A 22,116-nucleotide genomic window follows, 5' to 3' on the forward strand; every position below is an offset into this window, starting at 1 on the left:
TTTAACGTCGCCAGTGTGAATAGATTGTCATCTAACGTATAAACCATTAAGTCATCACGCAGTGAAGCCGTGAAAGGTACAAAGAACTCGACTTTCCTTCAAGGTGAATTACCTACTCAGATAGTATGTGGAATGTGCACAATGTATAGCTTTCCTGATAAAGGCAATTCGAAGCTTTAATCATGAAAGTTTAACCATAGCCTTTGTAAGAAGTAACACATCGGTAGGCAAGATAAGAAGACATCAATTTACTTCTAACACACTTCATTGTGAGCGAATTGTGCATACGTTTTATATATATACAGGAATGAACGGATAGAAAATACTACTCATCATTCAGCATGGCCGCTTGCAATGTTTGCGTGATCTGTTTCTGGGTACTCATGGCTGAGAATGCAGTTGGGGCATTTGAGACCAAGGCTGCCCCACGTTTTCTACCTTCAAAATACTTTACATCCCTTATTAGTAAGTAATAATTTTAATTCTGTTCACTTGCCTTTTCATGAACATTTTGATTGAGAGATTTAATATACTGAAAAACAAAAGTTCCTGTGACATTGAATAAGATTTAATGCAAAGTTATGTTTTTTACCAAATCTGAAACAATTTCGGTTTAAAACAGATAAAAGAATCCTGTAAGTGTTCAAATGGTTTAATTTGACATACTGACTTCAGAAAATGCGTGATTTCGTAAAAAAAAACATGAACATGCCAAAATGTCAATTTACAAATCAAAAGCGTGTGTGTCCACCTCTGCTTGTGATGCAAGCAACACATCTTCGTCTCATGGAATGGACCAGGCGTCACACAAAGTCCTGTGGGATATCTGTCCATATCTGCTGGAGCATGTTTCGATGTTCCTGGAGTGTCTGTGGAACATGTGGTTGACGTCGAAAGCGCCGATCCATCTCATCCCACATGTGCTCGACTGGTGAGAGATCAGGAGAGCGAGCCGACCAAGGGATGACATTCTCGTTGTTTTGTTGAAGAGAATCTTGAACAAGTCGAGCAATTTGAGGCCGGGTGTTGTCATGTTGAAAGATAATGCCTGGGCCATGACGACGCAAAAACGGTAGAACAACAGGGCAGCAATCGTTAGGATTGTTGTTTTACTACATCCCACATTCTATTTTCAGAAGGCAAGCCATCACAACAAGAAAAGATGGAGAAGCGTGTTCAGGACATCGAAAAGACAATCGGTAACTGGTCTTGTCTCGTATAGCATAAGACCGTATCCATGGTCTAGTGGAAGAGAGCGGAAGGTCGTGGGTTCGATCCACGACCGCGTTATACCAAACGACGTTAAATGATGGTGCTTGTTGTTATCCTGCCTGGTGCTGGTTGGTTCGGAGTATACTGTGTCTCAGTGGGGAATACATGTTAAAGTGAGGCATGGTATCTCAGCACCACAAAATCGGCATCAGTCCGAACTAGCGCAAGCAGCGACACACACGTGCATGCATTCACTCACGGCATTAAGGGGACAAAATCCTCCTTACCTCAACTCACCTCACTTCACACTGTCCCGAGAGGTCGAGATACTTTTCAAATTCCAAATATAGAAATGGATGTTACCATGTTCTTCTTATTTTATTACAACAATATTATCACCAAGAACGACCACATTGCCATTGGCATAATTATCAAAAAATATATACAACTGCACACACATCTCAAGCCAATACAGTAAGCTTCATAATGCCACATCGACGAACACAAATGACTTAGGTTGGGAGCTAGCGTCTTCAGATGCTCATAGTATCGGACCCGTGAAGATTCCGGGATAGAATAGGTCTTCAGCAACCCATACTTGCCGTAAAAGGTGACTATGCTTGTCGTAAAAGGCGACTAACGGGATTGGGTGGTCAGGCTCGCTGACTTGGTTGATGCATGTTATAGATCCCAAATGCGTGGATCGATGCTCATGATATCAATCTCTGGATTTTCTGGTCAAGACTCGACTATTCACAGATCGCCGTCATATAGCCGGAATATTGCTGAGTGCGGCGTTAAACAACCCATTCCTTCTGACTTTTATATGTCTGAAGAAAGATAAAACTTCTTGCTTAAAACTTCAGTATATGCATGACGAGATTGTTTGACATGTATATCTAAATATATTTTGCCAGGGCTACGGTCAAACTTTTCCAAATCGGACAGTTTGTACCTATCTCTAGATATCTACAGCGGGTCCTCGGGTAATAGGGAGATGGGTAGTAAATGTGGACTCGTCCCAGCCAATATGTACTATTTCATGTCATATCATATGTCTGTGGTCCATTTTGTTCCGACCCGTGAAGATCCGGGGTAGAATAGGTCTTCAGCAACCCATGTTTGCCGTAAAAGGCTACTATGCTTGTCGTAAGAGGCGACTTACGGGATCGGGTGGTCAGGCTCGATGACTTGGTTGACGCATGTCATCGATCCCAATGGCATGGATTTATCAATCAATCACTGGACTGTCTGGTCTAGACTCGATTATTTACCGACCGCCGTCATATAACTGGAATGTTGCTGAGTGCGGCGTAAAACAACAAACCAAACCATTTTGTTCCAGGGAGTCTCTTTTATCTCAATGAAAACAAAGAGCGTCGTCTTGGATACCTGGAGACCACAATAGGTAATCCTTTGTTTAATTAATTTTTACTTACATTTGTTATTTACTGTCTTCTTAACTTATACAACATCAGTAACGCATTACAAAGTGACATGCAACCCATGCTTGTCGTAAAAGGTGACTATGCTTGTCGTAAAAGGCGACTAACGGGATCGGGTGGTCAGGCTCGCTGACTTTGTTAATGCATGTCATCGATCCCAATTGCGTGGATCGATGCTCATGATATCAATCACTGGATTGTCTGGTCCAGACTCGATTATTTTACAGACCGTCGTCATATAGCTGGAATATTGCTGCGTTCGGCGTTAGACAACAAACCAACCAACTACATAGTGATATGATCCCTTTTGACTGATACACCAATATCAAAGCGGCCCTTTGGAATCCGGAGCGATCGTGGAACATGCACCTGTCACACGTCATTGGATAGCTGAGCCCGTCGTTGAAGTAATGAAGATTCCACGTTGTCTCCGAAGGGAGAAATCGGGTGAATTTAGTACCTTTCTTTCCCCAGCCACCGTATGTGTTATTGAATTTGGTCACCTTGTCATCTAAACATCTAGGCGTGTTATACCTTTTTTTAAAAATAGCGTCTTATTTATACATGTAAACATGAACAGCCTGTCACGTGTAGATAAAAAACACAAAGAAGGCATGTTAACTGATTGAACTACTGGTGTCACAATGAATATTACACTCCTTCATATCAGGGTTGTTTTTTACTCCATTAATTGCAGTTATATCCCAGTGGGGGGCACGGTGGCCCAGTCGTCTAAGGCGCCGCGATTCGCTGGGCAGAGTTGCGTCCCTTGGGAACGCCAGAAACCTAAAATTGTGGGTTCGAATCCCGGTTCGCCCCGATTATGTTTCTAGGTTTGTCAGCACCATACCCGTGCTCGTGGGTTTCACCGAAGTGGTGAACGTCAAGCATCAGTCCGGGCTTTCGGCCGGTCGGGTAGCCTAGTGGTTAAAGCGTTCGCTCGTCACGCCGAAGACCCGGGTTCGATTCCCGACATGGGTACAATGTGTGAAGCCCATTTTTGGTGTCCCCCGCCGTGATATTGCTGGAATATTGCTAAAAGCGGCGTAAAACCATACTCACTCACTCACTCAAAATGTCGGAAAGTACAATGTTGCCTATTTCTTTGCTTGTGAACACAACCGAGATTGAACAAATACTTAAGACATCAGTAACAACAAGCAGAATACGTTTCATACAGTAAAAGCCTATCCCTGGGGTATGTAGTTAGGCTGACACGCCGTGATATAACTAGAATGCTGTTAAAAGCGGCGTTTACCCGTGCTCGTGGGTTTCACCGAAGTGGTAAACGTCTGAGACCTGCATCACTTCGGGCTTTCCTCCCACATTAAGCTGACACGCCGCGATATAACTGGAACACTGTTAAAAGCGGCGTTAAACCCAACTCACTCACTCACTAAAAGCGGCGTTAAACCCAACTCACTCACTCACTCACTCACTCGTTGTGACCAGTCAACGTCTCACCTGAAACGCTTACCGCGCCTTCGTGAAACAGGTGTATATATACTTTACAGCCAATCTGACGTCCAAGTTTGATGTCGACTGTGGTTCACCGACTCCTTGTGACGACACAGACGTTGTCTACAGTTCAACAGGTCTATATGCCGTCGCAAACTACAAGTGCAAGAAGGGTTTGCTGAACATCACTCCAGAGCAGGAGGTGATGAGTTTCTGCGAGACAGACGGGTCCTGGACGAAGGTCAAAATGAAGTGTGCAAACAGTAAGGGTATAAACTACTTCAATGTCTGTTTGAAAATGTCTGGAACAATGCTGGACTTAGAAATGTGAGCTATTTCCTCTTCACGTATCCATTTCCTCTGTTCATGTCTGTCCTATATTGCATCTGCATATTTCTCTAATTCCTTTTTCCGATATATACTATTTGCATTTGTAATAATAATACCCGGGTTTTCTACCAGGAATACATCCCTTCTGACAATCTGGGTAATGCAGAAGGCTGCAGTGTTCATATTCTCCGAACAGTTCTTGGTGTGTTTGACCAGGCAGCGCTTCCTGGGAGAAGTGTAATTCGCTGTCTGGGCTGCGTGTAGAGGGGGCAAGAGCCTTGATGATGAGCCTATCAAGCCTGGCTGTGCCAGGATCACCCAAACCCTCTTTGCAGCATGTTTTATTTTAATCTGTAAATAATAATAATAATGATAATAATAATAGGCTATTTATATTGCGCATATTTCCACACCACTCAGGGGCATGCTAAAAGCGCTATTATTACCCCGGTCACTGGATCACTGTGCGCTCAAGAATCGTTCTCAGCTCCCTGGGGAGATTACAACACAAGCTACCTGTTAGGCACAAGAAGATTAACCACCACATTGCCATCTCATCCTAGCGAGACCTGATTTGTGACCTCTGCGCTATGCACAGGACTACGTGCCACCATTTACCAACTATAAAGGGAGGGCGTGGTTTGATTGGCGTGGAAGCCCTTCGTCATACAACTGTATTGTACACCTTTGCACACATTTCTTTGTCTCGTTGCCATGCTACCTTGTAGTCCAGGTTTGCAGCCCTTTTGATGATAAATGGACATTCCTAAAACACCCACTGATGCACGTTCATAGCAGTACATGAGTTATTACCCCTGCTGAATGATCAGAGCTCTCGACTTTCATTCTCAGCTCCCTGGGGAGTATACTACCCAAGCTGCCTTATGATGCGCTAGACGGTTAACAGTCATGACCGTCTCCCCTACATGTTACCCACCCCTTCACTGATTGGTGAACTGACGCATATTTCGGAACCGTTTTATCTGTTTGCGTAACCTTGGAGATACAAACAACAATGGCGAGGATTGTCATCGAGGTTATCTCAGCACTAATGCACACAAAAATCTAAACTTAAAATAGTTATTTATCAATATATTCGTATTGTTCTTTGCAGTATCGAGTTGTTGGTGGATATCTCAACGACAAGCGGCATATACTGGAACTCAATCAACGACCAGTTCCGGCAAGATCTGCCAGCGATGGGATTCTCAAGAGCCCCACACTCACGAGTACACAGACGATGACAAGTTCGTTATCTCAGGCTTTGACGCTCCTCAAAATGTAACAGGATCTGCTAACTACTGCCGTGACCCATCACGTGACGGGTATTTGTGGTGTTACACCACGGATTCCGATGATCGGTGGGAAACGTGTGAGGTCCCTCTGTGTAACCCGTAGCACTGAATTGAATAGAAGTACGACACTGGCCCAAAGGATCTCTCCTACCGACTTTCAACAACACGTTTGTCCTATTTTCATTCATTGGAAGGGAGACAGCTGCAACATTGCTAATGCGCCGTCAATCAATAGCCACTCACTTACTCAACAGTTTAACATTGGTGACATTTTTTTATTTTTAAAAAAATTGTTTTTATTCATTCCAGAGGGTACATAGTCATCGTATCACAAGAGGCATCAAATTACATGTTAATTATAATGAGGAAAATGTACAGGAAGTGATATGACAGTAGGTTCACCTTTCATACTTTGTAATAATTGTAAGAGATATAAGGATTAATTGATTCAGGAAGCTAATCCGCCTGCGTTATGGTTTTCTCCAATAAACTCCATTTTTTAGAGAAAGAACTAATTGTTCCGTTTTGGTGACATTGGTGACATTTGTTAATACGCGATACTGTCACTACAATGGAGATACTGCAACAACAACAACGGCATCAGTAGTATCCCAACCATGTTCAATGATGGATTTCTACAGCGAGAGACCTGATAGGTTCTATTGAAGGAAAACCTGTAATTTCGTGTTTTTGCAAAATAAACATCTGTCAGTGTCAGTGTGTTTATGTTTTGCTTTGTCGTGTTATACATTTAAGGGTATTTATTTAACTGATAGAGCAAACGGATTTGTTTGGTCCTGTCTCAGAATAGGGTGTGATGTTGATGGCACTGAACAAGTTGGTCAACGTCAATCTCTCAACCTGGTGGCCGGTTTCCGTCTCAGCCAGCAATATTCCTTCTGTATTACTGCGTTCCTTAAATAATCGAGTGTTGGATACATCAAATTACTGGTTGGTGTGTTGATATTGCCCCCGCAATTCACGATGAGTGAATGAGTTGGCTTACTCAAGAGAAGCAACTCTGCACAGCAAATCGCGGCGTCTTAGACGACTGGGCCACCCGTGGCCCCCAGTAATACGATGACTTGCAAGTACCTAAATCACATACATAATCACAATTTTGGTTGCGACGATTATTTTTATGAACCTTCTCTGATACTAAATCCTATGGTCAATCAGTGGCGATTCCGTGATAGAACTTGTCCCCTGCAACATGTCTTGTCACAAGAGTCGACTTGCTGGAATTGGTGGTCAGGCTCGGAGGCTGGTAGCATGTCATCGTGTCCAGACAGCGTGGTACTTTGCTCTTACTATCAATCTCTGGATTATTTACATACCGCCGTGGTATAGCTGGAACACAAACAAATCTATGCACACACATAACGTGATGACGTCACGTATACTATGATGGAGAGAGTGTCTTGATGGCCCGTCATGTAAAACAGTAAGTCAAACGGAAGGTTGTCGTGTTCAGTAATGATACAATAGTAAAACTGTCAGGGAAGAGACGAGGAAACTAATTACGCCTGCTAACCTTATTCACACCACTACCATGTTGTTGTGGATAATACCCACAGAATTGAAAGTCCGGGGTTCGATACCTGTTGGGAATAAACCAAGGACTGGTCTTCTTTTCAAATTCAGCGAACAGTTTTCATAATGATAGAAGAGGTCCGGTAGAATGTTTGATTTAGATAATTGGATTTTTTTGGACAATATTTCGTTTTTCATGTTTTGAACTTAGAAATTTGTTGGAGTCGAAGTTAGTGGTAAAAGACTAGTGAACACTGCCGCTTTTTAGCCTGGTTGTATCTAAATTTTCACATGGATTCACAGAAGTAGACTTTCGCGTCCAGGCTGTTGTTTCTGTTTATGACCGTTTTATAAGTAACATAACATAAGTTATGCCTCCAGCGCATGAGTGAGCTCTATAGGTTACAGTTAGATATATATTTGGGCTTAAGATTATAGATAGTAGAATAGTAGATAGCAGGAAATGGTCCAATGTAAATATTATGTAAATAGTGTAATGGTCGTTTGGGACGGTATCCATAGTCCTTAGTATGGCTAAAAGTACTGGATAAAAGTACTGTATAAAAATACTACATATGCCATCTCACAGACTTCCGCGTAAGGCATACGAAATGTTATTTAATCTTGATTCAGTAGGTAGACCTTGTGTACACCTGCTCCCGAATTTGCTCTAGCTCGAGTTGAATGTACAAGGCCTAATATTGATACCGGGATACACAACACAATTCTAAAATCTGAATGATTATGTACATATTGTAACTTAAATACACACCAAATCAATTTGTATTTCGACCTTCAGTTAGTATTTGAAACTTCAGGCTTACACCATCAAAGACTAAATAACAAAGTAATAATAAAGTCTGATAACAAACAAGACGTGTATCTATTGATTATTATGTTTAGGAAACGGCAACGGTAGAAATGTTAGGTACAGTAATGGTGTTTGTCAAAGTTTGTATTTGCATGTGTTACAGTATCGTTATGAAAAACAGGATGCCAAACCCGAAGTATTACAATGTTAATCCTTACTATGGCTGGTTCACACAGCTCGGCTTTGGCAGTTACATTTACATAACCATGGCATACCTCCTGTGTGTGCAACTACATGTTAATATCCATCATGAAGACATGTTTATCTTTACCATCCTACACTGAGAAGTTTACTAATGGCTTTGTTGAAACATAGTGAGTACGAAAGTTGAAAGTTAACGTGTCATGGGCAGTATTTCAACTATATCGTGACGAGAATTTTTTTATGCCAGGATAGATTTGTTATACATCGTATATAGATATATTTTGTGTGTATCCTTTGGGAACTTTCAAGAGCTTATTTCGGGTGACAGTCTACACCTATTCTGCTGTCAAGGTCACATGAGGTGTTCAAATTAGTTGGTTTGTTGTTTAACGCCACACTCAGCAACATTCCATCTATATGACGGCGGTATGTAAATAATCAAGTCTGGACCAGACAATCCAGTGATTGATATCATGAGTGGTTTCTGATGGACATTCAAATCCCCTCCTGCCATATCCCTAACAGTTTCATAAACGTTATCATTTGTATGCAAAGGATATGCCTTTGTCTTGGAAGCTAATCTCATCATCTCATCTAGAACGTCAAAATCGTCGCCAAAACATCAGACATCAAGCGTACCGTATTTCCTCTATAAGACGCTCGGCCGTCTATTAATTTCGCGAGAGCCGTTGACTGGGCGTTATAAGAGTGAGTGAGTATGGTTTTAGCAATATTCCAGCAATATCAGGGCGGGGGACACCATAAATGGGCTTCACACATTGTAGCCATGTTGGGAATCGAACCCGGGGCTTCCGCGTAACGAGCGAACGCTTTAACCACTAGGCTACCCGACCGCCCCAGGCGTTATTAGAGACCCAGCATCTAGAAGAGTGAATACAGTTCTTATGGCTGATCGGCGGACATATTTATGAGGATCGATATGTTGGATATCGCTGTATTCATACGCGCATTTTTCAGTGAAAAGTGATAATATATTTTAAAACGGTTTCTGAAGCAAACAGAAAACCTCTTTGTAACCAATCAGAATCAAGAAATCTTCAATATCATTGTAGAATATGTTATCAGAACCTTGGATTTACATTTGAAACTGTTATTTTTATAACAGCATCAGGAGCTGATCTCAGTACCTTTTCTTAAACTAAATGCCATAGGAATCAGAAAGAAAATAAGATCAAATTCCATGTGTTTATTAGAAAGCGTGCTACAGCTTATTTCACTTTAAAAAAAGTTGAATCATGTTATTACAAACGATTAGTTCACATTAGAAAATAAAAGTGCAATCTTGCCTTCTGAACCGAATTGAACCTTATGTTACTCAAGCCCACAAGACATGGTGCGTTGAGGGTTAACAGTGATCTGTATATTCACATACATGGCGGCATCATGTTCTATAATCACTGAAAAACATTCATAATATATTTACAGAAAATTGATAACTGCTTCATGGTAAGTTTATCTTTGCATTCAAATAATTTTCCCAGTTTAAACATTGAAGGATTTCCTGTATCATCAGAATATAATTTGAGTGACAGGTAACAAACATTTCACAAGTGAAGTAATTATACTCATCAGCAATGTCATTACAAGAACACAATGGAACTGATGTAACTAATGGTATTTTGTGTCTAGCGACCTCTTTCAACTGTGACATGCAGCCAACAGTATTAGTGGCATGTAGTATGTTGGGGCTAAATTATCTAGGTAGAATTCCGTTTTAATTTCATAATTAATAAGTTTATAGAATCTGATCTTCAAGATGTGTCTTCAGCATACATTTAAATACATTGGTATACATGGAAATATATTAATATAATATATACAGGTAAAATAATACAGGATATGTTTGACGATTTTCAAGTGATTAGTTTTGTTGGAAAAGCAATCATTTTACACATCAGTGATGTAAAGTGGTTTACTTTTTATTTCTGCATACAGTATATAAAGTGGATTACCCTTCGTGTTAGGCAACAATTTGCTTATAAATTCAAGGTGAATATTTTCCATTATGATTCATGTTTCACCTCCCCAGATTTCTGAACCCTACATGTAATTTAGAATAGGGATTATCATGGAATCAACTAACTTTGATTGGCTGGTTATCGAAAGGGTAATATTATGTAATCAAGCTTTGGTCAATATGAAATGCATTGCCTTTCATGGTTTCTCACACAATAACACACTATATCACACTATAACCACTGGGTGGAATAAAATACATGGCTTTTGAGAATTACTCCATGGTACATATATTCATTCGCATTTCAAAAAATTCTTATTTTAATAGTATACATAGAGAAAAAATCTCACTGTGGTCCATATAATATGAGAATGTTACATTTATCGATATTTATTTATGTATTTATTTATTCAAATCTGATATGTCACACATCTATGGTAAGAATATTGTTTCTAAACGACTCCCATTATCAATATGAGTTTACATGCGCAAATAGTAAATTATGCTTTATGAAGTACACATAACATTGTTATACATCATACTATATACAAGAAGACCATAAGCAAACATCAACAGAGAAAGCAAGTTGAGGATGTTTCTGGTAAAGCCAACTGGTAAGGGTTAATCAAAATTATGTTAAAGAAAGCAGCTGCAAGTAAAATTATATTCCTAGTGGGTGAGACAATCTGTTCACAAGAAAACGCATCGTGAGTTGCTTGACATTGAATCCTGTATTCTTTGAACGTGAATGGCGACGCAATGAAACCGATAAGGCAGGCTTGTGCGGAATCTGTAACACAGGAAAAAGGAAACTTATCCATAATTGTGTCTGTACGATGGCATCATGTAGAGACACGCAGTTTGCTATCTACATGTCGTATTTTATGTAGATTATGTAAAATGCAAGAACATTATATATTATGTGACCCGTGAAGATCCGGGGTAAAAAAAGGTCTTCAGCAACCCACAATTGCCGTAAAAGGCGACTATGCTTGTCGTAAAAAGCGACTAACGGGATCGGGTGGTCAGACTTGCTGACTTGGTTGATGCATGTAATCGTATCCCAATTCCGTGGATCGATGCTCATGATATCAATCACTCGATTGTCTGGTCCAGACTCGATTATTTATAGATCGCGGTCATATGGCTTTAATATTGCTGAGTGCGGCGTTAAACAACAAACAAACAAACAAACAAAATATACATAATGTCTCAGATGCAATACCTCGCAATGTGGACCGGGTTATTTCTTTCCGTCTCAGCGACTTGACAGTCCTTCGTAGGCATGCTCTGAAGAAAACAATAACAACTACTGCTAAAGAGATTGTTCTCCAATCTCCAATAAAGCTGTACGTCAATATGCACATTCGACCCAAAAAATTGATACATTTCAAACGTGTAAAATATCTGTTTACAGCGGACATAAAATCTTCTCAATTCTATTCTAATAAAATATCAAAGGTAGTTTTACTTAAGGCAAGTGCATGAAAATGCCTCTTCAGCCATCTGCTACACTCTTTACCCCAAGGACTTTTGTCATATTGACATGTTTGAGATTTGAAAAAGTTTGCAAAAAGAGTTTGCCGCATATGCGTGCGAATATATGTTTATTGTTGGTTACCTTCTTCTGGAGGGTCCGGGCACGTTTCTGACTTCTTCCTTAATTTGCGAAAAAAGGGAAAGTTGTGAGTGAGTGAGTGAGATGGGGTTAACGCCGCTTTTAACATTATTCCATTTATATCGCGGCATGTCAGCTTAATGTGGTAGGAAAGCCCGAAGTGATGCAGGTCTCGGACGTTTACCACTTCGCTGAAACCCACGAGCACGGGTATGGTGCTGACAAACCTAGAAACATAATTTGGGCGAACCGGGATTCAAACCCACAATCATAGGCTTCTGGCGCGCCCAAGGAAACAACTCTGCAAAGCAAATCACGGCGCCCAAGACGACTTGGCCACCCGTGCCCCTAAAAAGAGAAAGTAAAGTATGCTTTTGGTTTCTTACAAATTAAAGACATCTTACTTTAATCAGGCCTCTTTGCATTATGGGTTTTTTTCTCTGGGAATTGTTCATATCCGTTACAAACTGTGAAACAGAGACAGTGTTTATCAATGTACATGTACAAGATAACGACGACAAATGAAGTTACTTACATTTCCGCTGTTCCATTCCCTAAAAGGACAGAAAGAGACAAATGTTTAAGCTGCGTCACAAACACATCTGATAAATAAATCCACCATAGTGAGTTGTCTACTATAACACACTTTGTTGCGAAAAGAATTATTTCAGCATCATATTTAATAAATGGTCCCGTTTATTTCGATTGTTTATGTATCAATATGTGCCAGGCTAACTGCAAGTACCTTTCATCGGGAGACGCTTCAGTGTCAGCACCACGAGAACGATGACAAGGCAGAGAGCAATCAGCACAAGGATACTCCCAACAACATATACAACAGTCGTCATAGAGTTGCCTCCCTTGTCATATGACTTGGTAGCTACAACTGGCAATGTCGAAGCTGAAATTGAGAATTTAATAACGCGCATGTGATAATAAATATACAAAAATACACCATGACATGAACTGTCCAAAACATTTTCTCATATTTAAGACACAAAACAACTTGGTCAATAATCATCAATCAATTATAATCGTAATTGTATTATTATTAATAACAGTCATTCCTGACATGGGTACAATGTGTGAAGCCCATTTCTTGTGGGCGGCATATTAATAACAGTGACTGACAGTGATATGTGTTACGTTCACTTATTTTCAAACAATTCTCACATAGTTTGAGTGGATAGATATTATAGAGTTTACCTTCACTGTAGTCATGGACGGTGACCCGTATGGTGCACGCCCCGACGCCAACCTCAACGTCTCCACGTCGGTTAGTGATGTTGTTCCTGGCCTCGCACTTGTAGAGGCCGCCATCTGAATGGGAGGCTTCTGGAATACGGAACTTCTCTGTCATGCTGGACACCTCTTTCTGGTAGGCGGTGATGTGCGACCATGTCAGGGTGTGCGGTTCTGGGAAGCCATCAACGTCACACTCTAAATTGAGAGACTGACCCACTACAACTGATACCTCCCTTTCACATTTGACGGAGGGTGCATCTGAAAGTGTAAAAAAGGCTTTTACTTTGGGAATGTTTGTTTGTTTGTTTGTATAACGCCGCCCTCAACAAAATTCCAGCTATATGACGGCGGTCGGTGAATAATCGAGTCTGGACCAGACATGAGCATCGATCCATGCAATTGGGATACGATGACATGCATCAACCAAGTCAGCAAACCTGACCACCCGATCCCGTTAGTCGCCTCTTATGACAAGCATCGTCGCCTTTTATGGAAAGCATACTTTGGGAATGACAGGACTTCAGTGAAACCAGTGTTGTCAATCATGTTCAAATATATCTCCTTCAGTCTGAAGTTTGTGAGAGATTTCCATTTATCTGTCCATTAAAGAAATTACAAATATATTCATTGAAACCTCCTTGGTCAAGACAAAGTTAACCCAGAAATACACACTTTACAATAAATGCCGAACATGTATAAACAAAAAATAATATAATCTTTATTCATGAGTCGATAATCCGGGAATCTAATAATGTAATCTGGACGATTTCAATTTATAAACGTCGAAATAATAAAAAAAACGTTTTGGTCAATAGAATATGACTTACATGAAACATACAGTTTGATAAGATCCATGCCAGAGTCTGAACGTCCACTGGGAAATTTGTTTGTCACATCCAGGATATAGTCCCCCGTGTGATTGAGCTGTATGTTTGGTATGACAGGAGGTTTGTTGGATTCAGTGAACTCGGAGTCCAGCCCTGCCTGGCGCCATCTGTAGACGTGTGGTGGAGGGAGACTTATGTCAGACCTGCTCAGGTTCACTGTGTCTCCTCGTTGGGCGTACATTGTTCTCGTGGTTAGGCTGAGGGGGTGGTCTAAAATATTATGCACATTGATTGTGACATTATGTATTTAATCATCAAGTTTTCTTAACTCAAAGAGGCCCTTGAAACATTATTAAGTGTTAACGTTAACAAATTAAATGATGTTGCTTTAAATGAGAACTTAACACAATTTGCCCCGCCTGTTGCTGTGGAAAACGACAAATATACATTTCGTATATGTTTAATGTAGCACACACAGGCAGTGCTTCTGCTTGAGTCTTTAATATCCAGTTAAGAATAGGTCTTCAGCGACCTATGCATGCTGTAAAAGACACAATGCTTAACACAAGAGTCGGGTGGTCAGGCTCGCTGACTTGACTCATACATGTCATCGTATTCCACTTGCGTGGATCGATGCTCAGGATGTCAATCACTGGATTGTCTGGTCCAGACTCGATCATTTACAGAGCGCCGTCATATAGCTGTAATATTGCTGAGTACGGCGTTAAACAACAAACACATTTAATGTTTCAGTGCCATACTTACACATAACAGTAACGATAACTGAGTCTGATCCAAGAAGTTTGGTTCCAGTACTTGAGTAAACTGTACAGGTCAAGTTCCCAGAGTCAGTGTGCTTCAGAGTGATTGCCCTAGAAGCCTGGTTAAATTGTATGTTTCCGTTTTTGGTCCACACATACGCAACAGACTGTCTTGTGTACACTGTGCAAGACAACGATCCGCCCTCCTCGATGTCCCTGATCTTCTCGTTGCCAAGGGTTATCAAACCTTCTGTGTCTGTGTCATGTAAATGAGAAGACGTTAAGCAAACCAAAGGGCAATAGTTTTAATGATAAACAACCATAGAGAGGGAGTGAGTGAGTGAGGTTTGACGCCGCTTTTAGCAATATTCCACCAATATCACGGCAGGGGACGACACAAATGGGCTTCACAAATAGTACCCATGTCGGGAATCAAACCCGGGTCTTCGGATCTGACGAGCGATCGCTTTAATCGATATTTGCGTTATATTGATCTGTGTGGAGCAATAACAGCAAAGTGCGGTGAGGAAATCCTTAAGCATCTTTAAGGATGCCCACTTTATGTTGGCTTCCGAAGTAGCGGTGTTACACAATATTAATGCCTGTCATACATGTATATGTGGTCAAGATATATTTAGAGGGACAAGCCTTGGACATATACATCAAAACACTTTGGTTAAAGGCGATTATTCATTTTCCATTAATTGAGATCGACAACCGATTCAAACCAATGGACCCCTGTTCCATGAAGTATCTTCACTAGTACCCAGGAGTTTTCGTTTAATCTAGTTGATGATGAACACGCTGTGTTTTATATTTTAAATGTTATCTCTATTTATGAATACAATACAAAATTGTGCAACGAAATCTTTATCATTGAAACCGATTTTGATTTTGAATCATGCTGCCATTTGTTTATGAAAATAAACTACGAGGGGGACTATTTTGGGATGTTAGTCAAATTTCAAGCTTTAAAAATATTTATCCGTATTTGAATACTGATGTCTCCCTGAATACAAAAAGGATCTCGGCAATTGCCATATCATGCCTTTTGAATGAGATCGTTTGGTCATTACCTTCACCTGCGTTGCCCAGCTACATCTAAGGGGTAAACTCACGTCCTTCTAGAAATAGTGTCGTCCAATTTATGACGTCTTGAAGTTGCGAGCGTATGTTCGAATCTCGAGAAATGAAGTCATGATAGAACAGGCCTCGTTCTTTATTGTTCTTTGTTCTTTGTGTTGGTATCACAAAATAGCAACATGTCCGTTTGACAGCTGCGTGTCAGTATCAGGATATAGTAACTATTCGGTTATCTCACCATTATATCATCACACTAGCAATATTGAGGGACCTTTGTCCCTGTGCAAGACAACAGTGCCATATATTTAACACTTCCGGGTAGTGAAATGAGGTTTCTCCGAAAGTTGTAGGTGCTGAAAAAAGGATGAAATCGTTTGTGAAGAGATCAGTGATTGACATCATGGTCATCGATCTACACAATTGGAATACGATGACATGCATCAACCAAGTCCCGCTAGTCGCCTCTTACGACAAGTAAAGTCACCTTTCACAGCAAGCATGGGTTGCTGAACATGTATTCGCAACCCGGATCGTCATGGGTCGCATGTTTTTTGGTATGAAATGTTAACAATTTGGATCCAGATTTGAACATGTATATGTTTGAAAGTACAAAAACGTTATTAGGCATGCCCTTTACATAACATGAGGGATATAATATATGGGTTTATATCCTTTGCATACAGTAACTCCATGTAAGCCAACGCTCAATAATTTATCAGTTTGAAGACCAGGAATGGTCAAAATGCATTGAATTTTTGTTTGTTATGTCCACAGACTTAGCGATAAGAAATTCTGACACTCAAATGAGAAATATAACATTCTCGCTGTCCCACATATATGTACGGAGACATCTGCAATAGTACACAATCAAGATATACAACATATAGTTAGGAGAACAGCACTGAACAGTCTCTCCATCACATGTGCACTTACGTATTGAGTCCCAGGTGTCTGCAGACAACATTGACTTCTGCAGGGCCAAAGTAGCTCGTACATAATGTTCCCCATGTATTGTTATGTAGAATCTGCAGAACACCTTTGTTTGGTCCAGGAACAAGACGAAGAACAACTGAAAACATTATACATCAATATGTTATAATGATCAATGTATATGTATCTAGATCACAAAGTTCCTATAAATGGATTGATGAGGTACATTATTTATTTGTTATATTGGAAAGATGCAGCTGAAGAGATCGGAACTGCTGTATACATGCACAACTTAAAACTTAGTGTAAAATATGTTTATTTAAAAACTTGTCTTTGGAAAGTCACACGTATAATCATTGGTTGTTAGTTACGTATCGTATTATTTGTTAAGAAGAGAAGAAAGTTCTGAAAGTCACTTGACTGACCACTGGTTGAAAGACCGTGTGATACTTTAAGAACTTTCTTTGAGAAGCATTTGAAAAACAGTGGATCTTTTTTGAAAGGGGGGAATTTGTTTTTAATTTAAAACTTTCCTGAATTGTGCCTTTTTTCAGAACCTGTCAGTGAGTTGTTACGGTATTAATGCATCTGCATTCCATCCATCACACACTTTCTGTATCATTGACTTCATTGACTTTAATTATACACCGTGTTGTGTTTCCCCTGGCCTATTCTACCCCTCCTTTCCTCGCTGTGTATTTAGAGGATATATTTAGATTCAATATCAGGTGAACCCATAACAATAATAATATCCGCTACAAGTTCGCCAATGAGGTCATATGTTATATCAAAGAGAGAAGTATAATACCTGCTCCTGTCGTGAGGTGAAGCATGCACAGTGCAACAAAAAACGGTATGTGACGTTTCATAACTACGGCGAGCATATTCTGAAAACAAATTAAATATTCATAAAAAATGCTATGACACCATGTCAATCTGGGAATAAGTAGGATATGATGCATGTACTTGTCCTTATTACGACGTGTTGTACAGTAACTGATGCAAGTCTTGGGAGTCTTAACATCTTTATATACAAATGGCTGATCCGTGACAGCAGGGCCTGCCATAGTCAGATCAAACACTGAGCTACTTCCTGGTAAAGATGTATTCAACATTATTAGTTATTGATACACGTTTATGTTTAAAGGAAATATTTACCTCAAAATACTGAAGTAAGAAAGTAGCAATTAACAATACTGTAGACATAACGTGACTCTCTTACCTCAGCCCTTCCTGATGTTACCGCCAATATTCTGCACGATATGCTCTCTAGACTCGCATTGTAGTTCAAGCTCCCCGTTGTTGAATGCAACGAAGTCAGACTAACGTCAAAGCCTCGTCTCTTATCTATGTCGGCGTGCAGGAGATAATATACTATTGTATACAGGCGAGGTGATGTGAGTGAGTGAGTGAGTTAAAATTTAACGTCGCATCACCATTATTTCAGCCATATTGCAACGAGACCAAGTTAATATATACACAATTAAGTCATTTTTGCAGGGTAGTATTTAAAAACAATTAATGAAATATATTTGAGCATAACAGTATCATGTATACATTTTAAAACACGGGCTATAGGCCACCAGTAACCAAAGCTAGGCTACCTCGCTGGGGATCATGGGGACTTACAGTACCTCTGCATCCTGCATGATACCCGAGCAGGATTTACGTCATCACTTTAGCTACTGGTTGTTGTGCATAATACTAGCCAATATCAAAATTAAATACTCAGTAATGAGTTGGCTTAAAAACACTGGTTGATGATAGTTACATCAATTATGATAAGATTACGTGCCACACAGGGGGACAATAATTTCACGGTATTTAATCTCCTGGACAGAACCTTCAAAATGTCAGTTGATAATAGCATCGCACTAAATTTAAAAACAAGCGTTTAATTATTCACATACTTACATATTTAAAATTTATTATACAGACCAATGTCTTTCAAGTAATTTAAGATGAGATGCCCGCTGACAAGGGAGAAGAGATCTTTCAGATTTACGCTTTCATAATGTGAATCCCCTGCGACAGCAAGGTCCACACAGTCAAGGAACATATGTTTGACGGCGAACCTTTCATTACAAGGGATACATTTAGGAGGTTCGTCCTTATCCTGTCTTCAGCAGATATTCGTGTGTAAACCGACTGTGGCCAATACGACTTCATAGTAAAACGACTTCGTCATGTCTTGACTTACAACCCAAGTAGGTATGACCGATTGTTGTTTTTAATTTGTGAAGTTTATTGCTTCCTACCTGGGTGTCCTACCTCTTTTGCATGAGATCCCGAGTATAAGATTTGATGGTTGGTTTGAAATCACTGTACGGGATCAGTAGTGGAGATAACGGTTTGTCAAGAGCTGCTTTAGCTGCAGCATCGGCTTTTGAGTTATCTGTTGTGCCTACATGACTTGGTAACCAGCAAAAGACGATGTCACATTGGCCAGTAGAAAGATCATTATAGAGTTCTAAAATGTCTAGAATAATAGGGTGATATGATGAGACAATGTTTAGTGCCTGTAGGCAAGACAACGAATCAGAGAAGATGATAAAAAAGGAGTAGTTTCTGACTTTTTTAGCTGGGTTAGGGTAAGGTCTATTTCTGGCTGCGAGGTGATGTGAAATTGGGTTTATGGAACCTATGCATGCAGTGTGCGTGCGTGCGTGTGTGCGTGTGTGCGTGTGACTGCTTCTACTAGCCCGGACTAATGCCGGTTTACTGAGGTACCATGTCACAGTTTAACACGGATACCGAACTCAGACACAGTATACTGACTCCGAGCCCACAAGTTACTGTTTTATCCGCCAGGCAGGGTAGCAACAAGTACCATCGTCTTATTGTATAACAAGACCAACGACGTTCCGACTTTCGGGCAGACACCCTATCCACTAGACCATGGATGCCATCAACTAAAATAGACTATTAACGTGGCTTATTGTATGTTGTCGATGGTGACCTTGGAAATGTCATACTTATTTTATACTATATATGTATGCAGACTTTCCAGACAGCCTGAAGGTAACAAGAAATACCATCGTTAACGTCTTTTGGGATGACGCGACCGGGTATCGAACCACCGATCTTCCACTCTCCACGCAGACACTCTGTTCACTAGACTACGGATGCGGTCAAGGCGATGAAATAAATTACATAGTCCATGTGTGTTATTGTATGTTATCTATAGTGAGCTTACAAATGTCGTAATTATTTAACGTTTGCATACGATTAATATTATATTTAGAGAAACGTTGAGCGTTCAGCAAGATCTAGTCGGATACAATATATGTTAGTGCAGATAGTTCTCTGTGTAATATTGATCCATCGTGTGTCTCCTGCTAGACACAGGTTTTAGTCAGTAACTTCATATCTCTACAAAATATCCAATAAAAAAAAAACACTTACAACACGTCTCTCAAAGTATTCACACTAAAGTCGTGTGTTAATCGATATCGACGGTGAACTAGAAATGACATAAGTATTTTTATATGTGTGTGTACACAGGCTTTCCAGAGACTACTTGACCACTGACTGATTCAGATCGGGGTGCGGGTGGCCCAGCGATCTCGGACGTCGTCGTGATAGGATCTGCGGAGCATAGGTTCGAATCTTAGTTGGGGCCTGTTCATAATGCGTTGTTTGGCAACATCAAGAGGTAATTAACTATCTATGATCTGCATCAATATGGGCAAAACAAAGAACGCTGTCTGTAACTGAAACATTGTGAGTAGCAGGAGGAGTAAACCTGACTCACTCACTCACTATCGCATCGTTCTGACATGGGCCTCAACCACATTCGATCGCCTTTAGCAGAGATGTCGGAACATATATATATTATTTCAATAGCAACATGAATGTCAGACTAGAGGAAAATGGCGAGCGGCAAAAACTGACTATAATTATTGTTTATTTATACGTATATCCGCCCGGAAAATCCTGGTACAGTATTTGAACAGGTTTAAATGGGGCACTTGATATGACACGAAAATACTACAATGGGCCTGAGGCAGTGTTTAAATAAAGTTTTCCTCCACCGCCTATCGCAGGTAACCTCTTAACTGATTCATATGAATGTATTGTAAATTCAAGGTGTAACTTGGTATCTCTTAACAGCAGGATGTTTTTGCATTTACGGCTTCAAAGCACAACGTACTTTAGCAATTGTTTAATGTCACCATTACAGGAGCATTGAATAACAACAAATACATACAAGTATAACGGGGTCGAATGTGGAAAGGTATCGGTTATTAACTGACTATATTTCGATGCTTTTAGAGTCAAGTGTTAACGCCATAGACTAATCTAGCATGGTATAGAATTTTCGTGAAGGTTTCTAGACAACAGCGCATGCCTCTCTCATCTCACATTACATCAAGACCAGAGGTTGTGTGAAAATCATTTTTCACCATGAATGTCCAACCTTGGCCTGTTTTGGAAGCTTGACCTCTGTTGATGTTGTTAGTTTGTTTGTTGTTTACCGCTCTCGGCAATATTCCAGCTAAATGACAGCGGTCTGTAAATAATCGAGTGTTGACAAAACAATCCAGTAATTGATATCATGAGTAACGACCCACGCAATTGGAATACGATGACACACATCAACCAAGTCAGCGAGCCTGACCATCCCGATCCCGTTAGTCGCCTCTTACTGCAAGGATAGTGGCCTTTTACGGCTAGCATGGGTTGCTGAAGACTAATTCTACCCCGGATCTTTACAGGTCGTTAAAACCTTTTATATAAAATGAGGCAAATGGCCTGGCAATCCAAAATCATGTAACTCTTTTAAAAAAACACGTTTACATGTTGAGTCACATGCGTGTTTCCAGGTCGAAAAATATTGTTTATGTACTATGGCAGTTTTAACGAACGATTCAAAGCGACTTAATTAATCTATGGTACGTGCACTTCTGATTTTTTCCGGAAACCATATTTGATATTAGTAATAAGATCGCTAGTTTGAAAGTGTCAAACAAGTCGATTATTTATCACGTGTTCGTTGGTTTGGCAAACGCAGCTTGTCAATGATTTTTGTCGGAAATTTGAAGGGTCATTACGACCTCGCCCAGTCAGGGGTATTGGGACAACTATAGCAATTCCATGAATGAGAAAAAAATTCCCTGACGTAAAAATTTCATCTAAAGTATTCAATTGTGTTTCTTAAGGTAGGTGTTGGTAACCCCAACACCAACACTGACTAATTTTCATGTATTGTATTTTGTAAATTGAATGCTAACTTGGTATCCCTTTTTAGCAAGATATTTTGCATTTATGGCTAGAGCACATAAGTAACCTTTGACACGGCTGTATATCACAGCCATAGGAACATTGAATATATACGAGTTTAGCGGGGTCGAAGATATGTTGATGGGCATATTAGATGATGTTG

At 40.1% G+C, this 22,116-nt stretch overlaps 2 protein-coding genes and 2 long non-coding RNA genes across 4 annotated transcripts; 1 reads left to right on the top strand and 3 right to left on the bottom strand.

Moving 5' to 3' along the window:
* The first annotated feature begins 340 nt into the window (after window positions 1–340).
* On the top strand, window positions 341–6,457 carry LOC124128699 (hepatocyte growth factor-like). The gene is made up of 5 exons (XM_046492141.2): window positions 341–465; window positions 1,137–1,199; window positions 2,558–2,620; window positions 4,172–4,378; window positions 5,560–6,457. The coding sequence occupies exons 1-5, from the start codon at window positions 342–344 to the stop codon at window positions 5,841–5,843; spliced, it is 741 nt and encodes a 246-aa protein (XP_046348097.2). The 5' UTR covers window position 341; the 3' UTR covers window positions 5,844–6,457.
* A 3,023-nt stretch (window positions 6,458–9,480) lies between these two features.
* LOC125381473 lies at window positions 9,481–11,928 on the bottom strand. Its single transcript, XR_007221789.1, has 3 exons — window positions 11,888–11,928; window positions 11,492–11,556; window positions 9,481–11,056 (listed from the first exon to the last, which is right to left on the bottom strand). It is a non-coding gene; the product is annotated as an uncharacterized LOC125381473 (long non-coding RNA).
* Window positions 11,929–12,368: 440 nt separating this feature from the next.
* LOC124149717 (hemicentin-2-like) lies at window positions 12,369–14,968 on the bottom strand. The gene is made up of 5 exons (XM_046521461.2): window positions 14,722–14,968; window positions 13,957–14,226; window positions 13,091–13,387; window positions 12,630–12,785; window positions 12,369–12,438 (listed from the first exon to the last, which is right to left on the bottom strand). The coding sequence occupies exons 1-5, from the start codon at window positions 14,723–14,725 to the stop codon at window positions 12,416–12,418; spliced, it is 750 nt and encodes a 249-aa protein (XP_046377417.2). The 5' UTR covers window positions 14,726–14,968; the 3' UTR covers window positions 12,369–12,415.
* A 1,142-nt stretch (window positions 14,969–16,110) lies between these two features.
* Window positions 16,111–18,073, bottom strand: LOC125381511. Its single transcript, XR_007221830.1, has 4 exons — window positions 17,953–18,073; window positions 17,539–17,617; window positions 16,734–16,869; window positions 16,111–16,153 (listed from the first exon to the last, which is right to left on the bottom strand). It is a non-coding gene; the product is annotated as an uncharacterized LOC125381511 (long non-coding RNA).
* Window positions 18,074–22,116: the final 4,043 nt, after the last annotated feature.

This window comes from Haliotis rufescens, unplaced genomic scaffold (genome assembly GCF_023055435.1).
Source record: "Haliotis rufescens isolate VD_foot unplaced genomic scaffold, xgHalRufe1.0.p SCAF_18, whole genome shotgun sequence".
Taxonomy (NCBI): domain Eukaryota; kingdom Metazoa; phylum Mollusca; class Gastropoda; order Lepetellida; family Haliotidae; genus Haliotis; species Haliotis rufescens.

What these genes read in the sequence shown, in the direction of transcription:
- LOC124128699 (XM_046492141.2), top strand. Translation starts at nt 342, where the DNA reads ATGGCCGCTTGCAATGTTTGCGTGATCTGTTTCTGGGTACTCATGGCT. An exon ending in GGACATCGAAAAGACAATCG is followed by an intron (nt 1,200 to 2,557) that starts GTAACTGGTCTT and finishes ATTTTGTTCCAG; the next exon opens with GGAGTCTCTTTTATCTCAAT. An exon ending in ATACCTGGAGACCACAATAG is followed by an intron (nt 2,621 to 4,171) that starts GTAATCCTTTGT and finishes TATACTTTACAG; the next exon opens with CCAATCTGACGTCCAAGTTT.
- LOC124149717 (XM_046521461.2), bottom strand. An exon ending in TATCAAACTGTATGTTTCAT is followed by an intron (nt 13,388 to 13,956) that starts GTAAGTCATATT and finishes TTACACTTTCAG; the next exon opens with ATGCACCCTCCGTCAAATGT. An exon ending in GAAGCGTCTCCCGATGAAAG is followed by an intron (nt 12,439 to 12,629) that starts GTACTTGCAGTT and finishes CTGTCCTTTTAG; the next exon opens with GGAATGGAACAGCGGAAATG.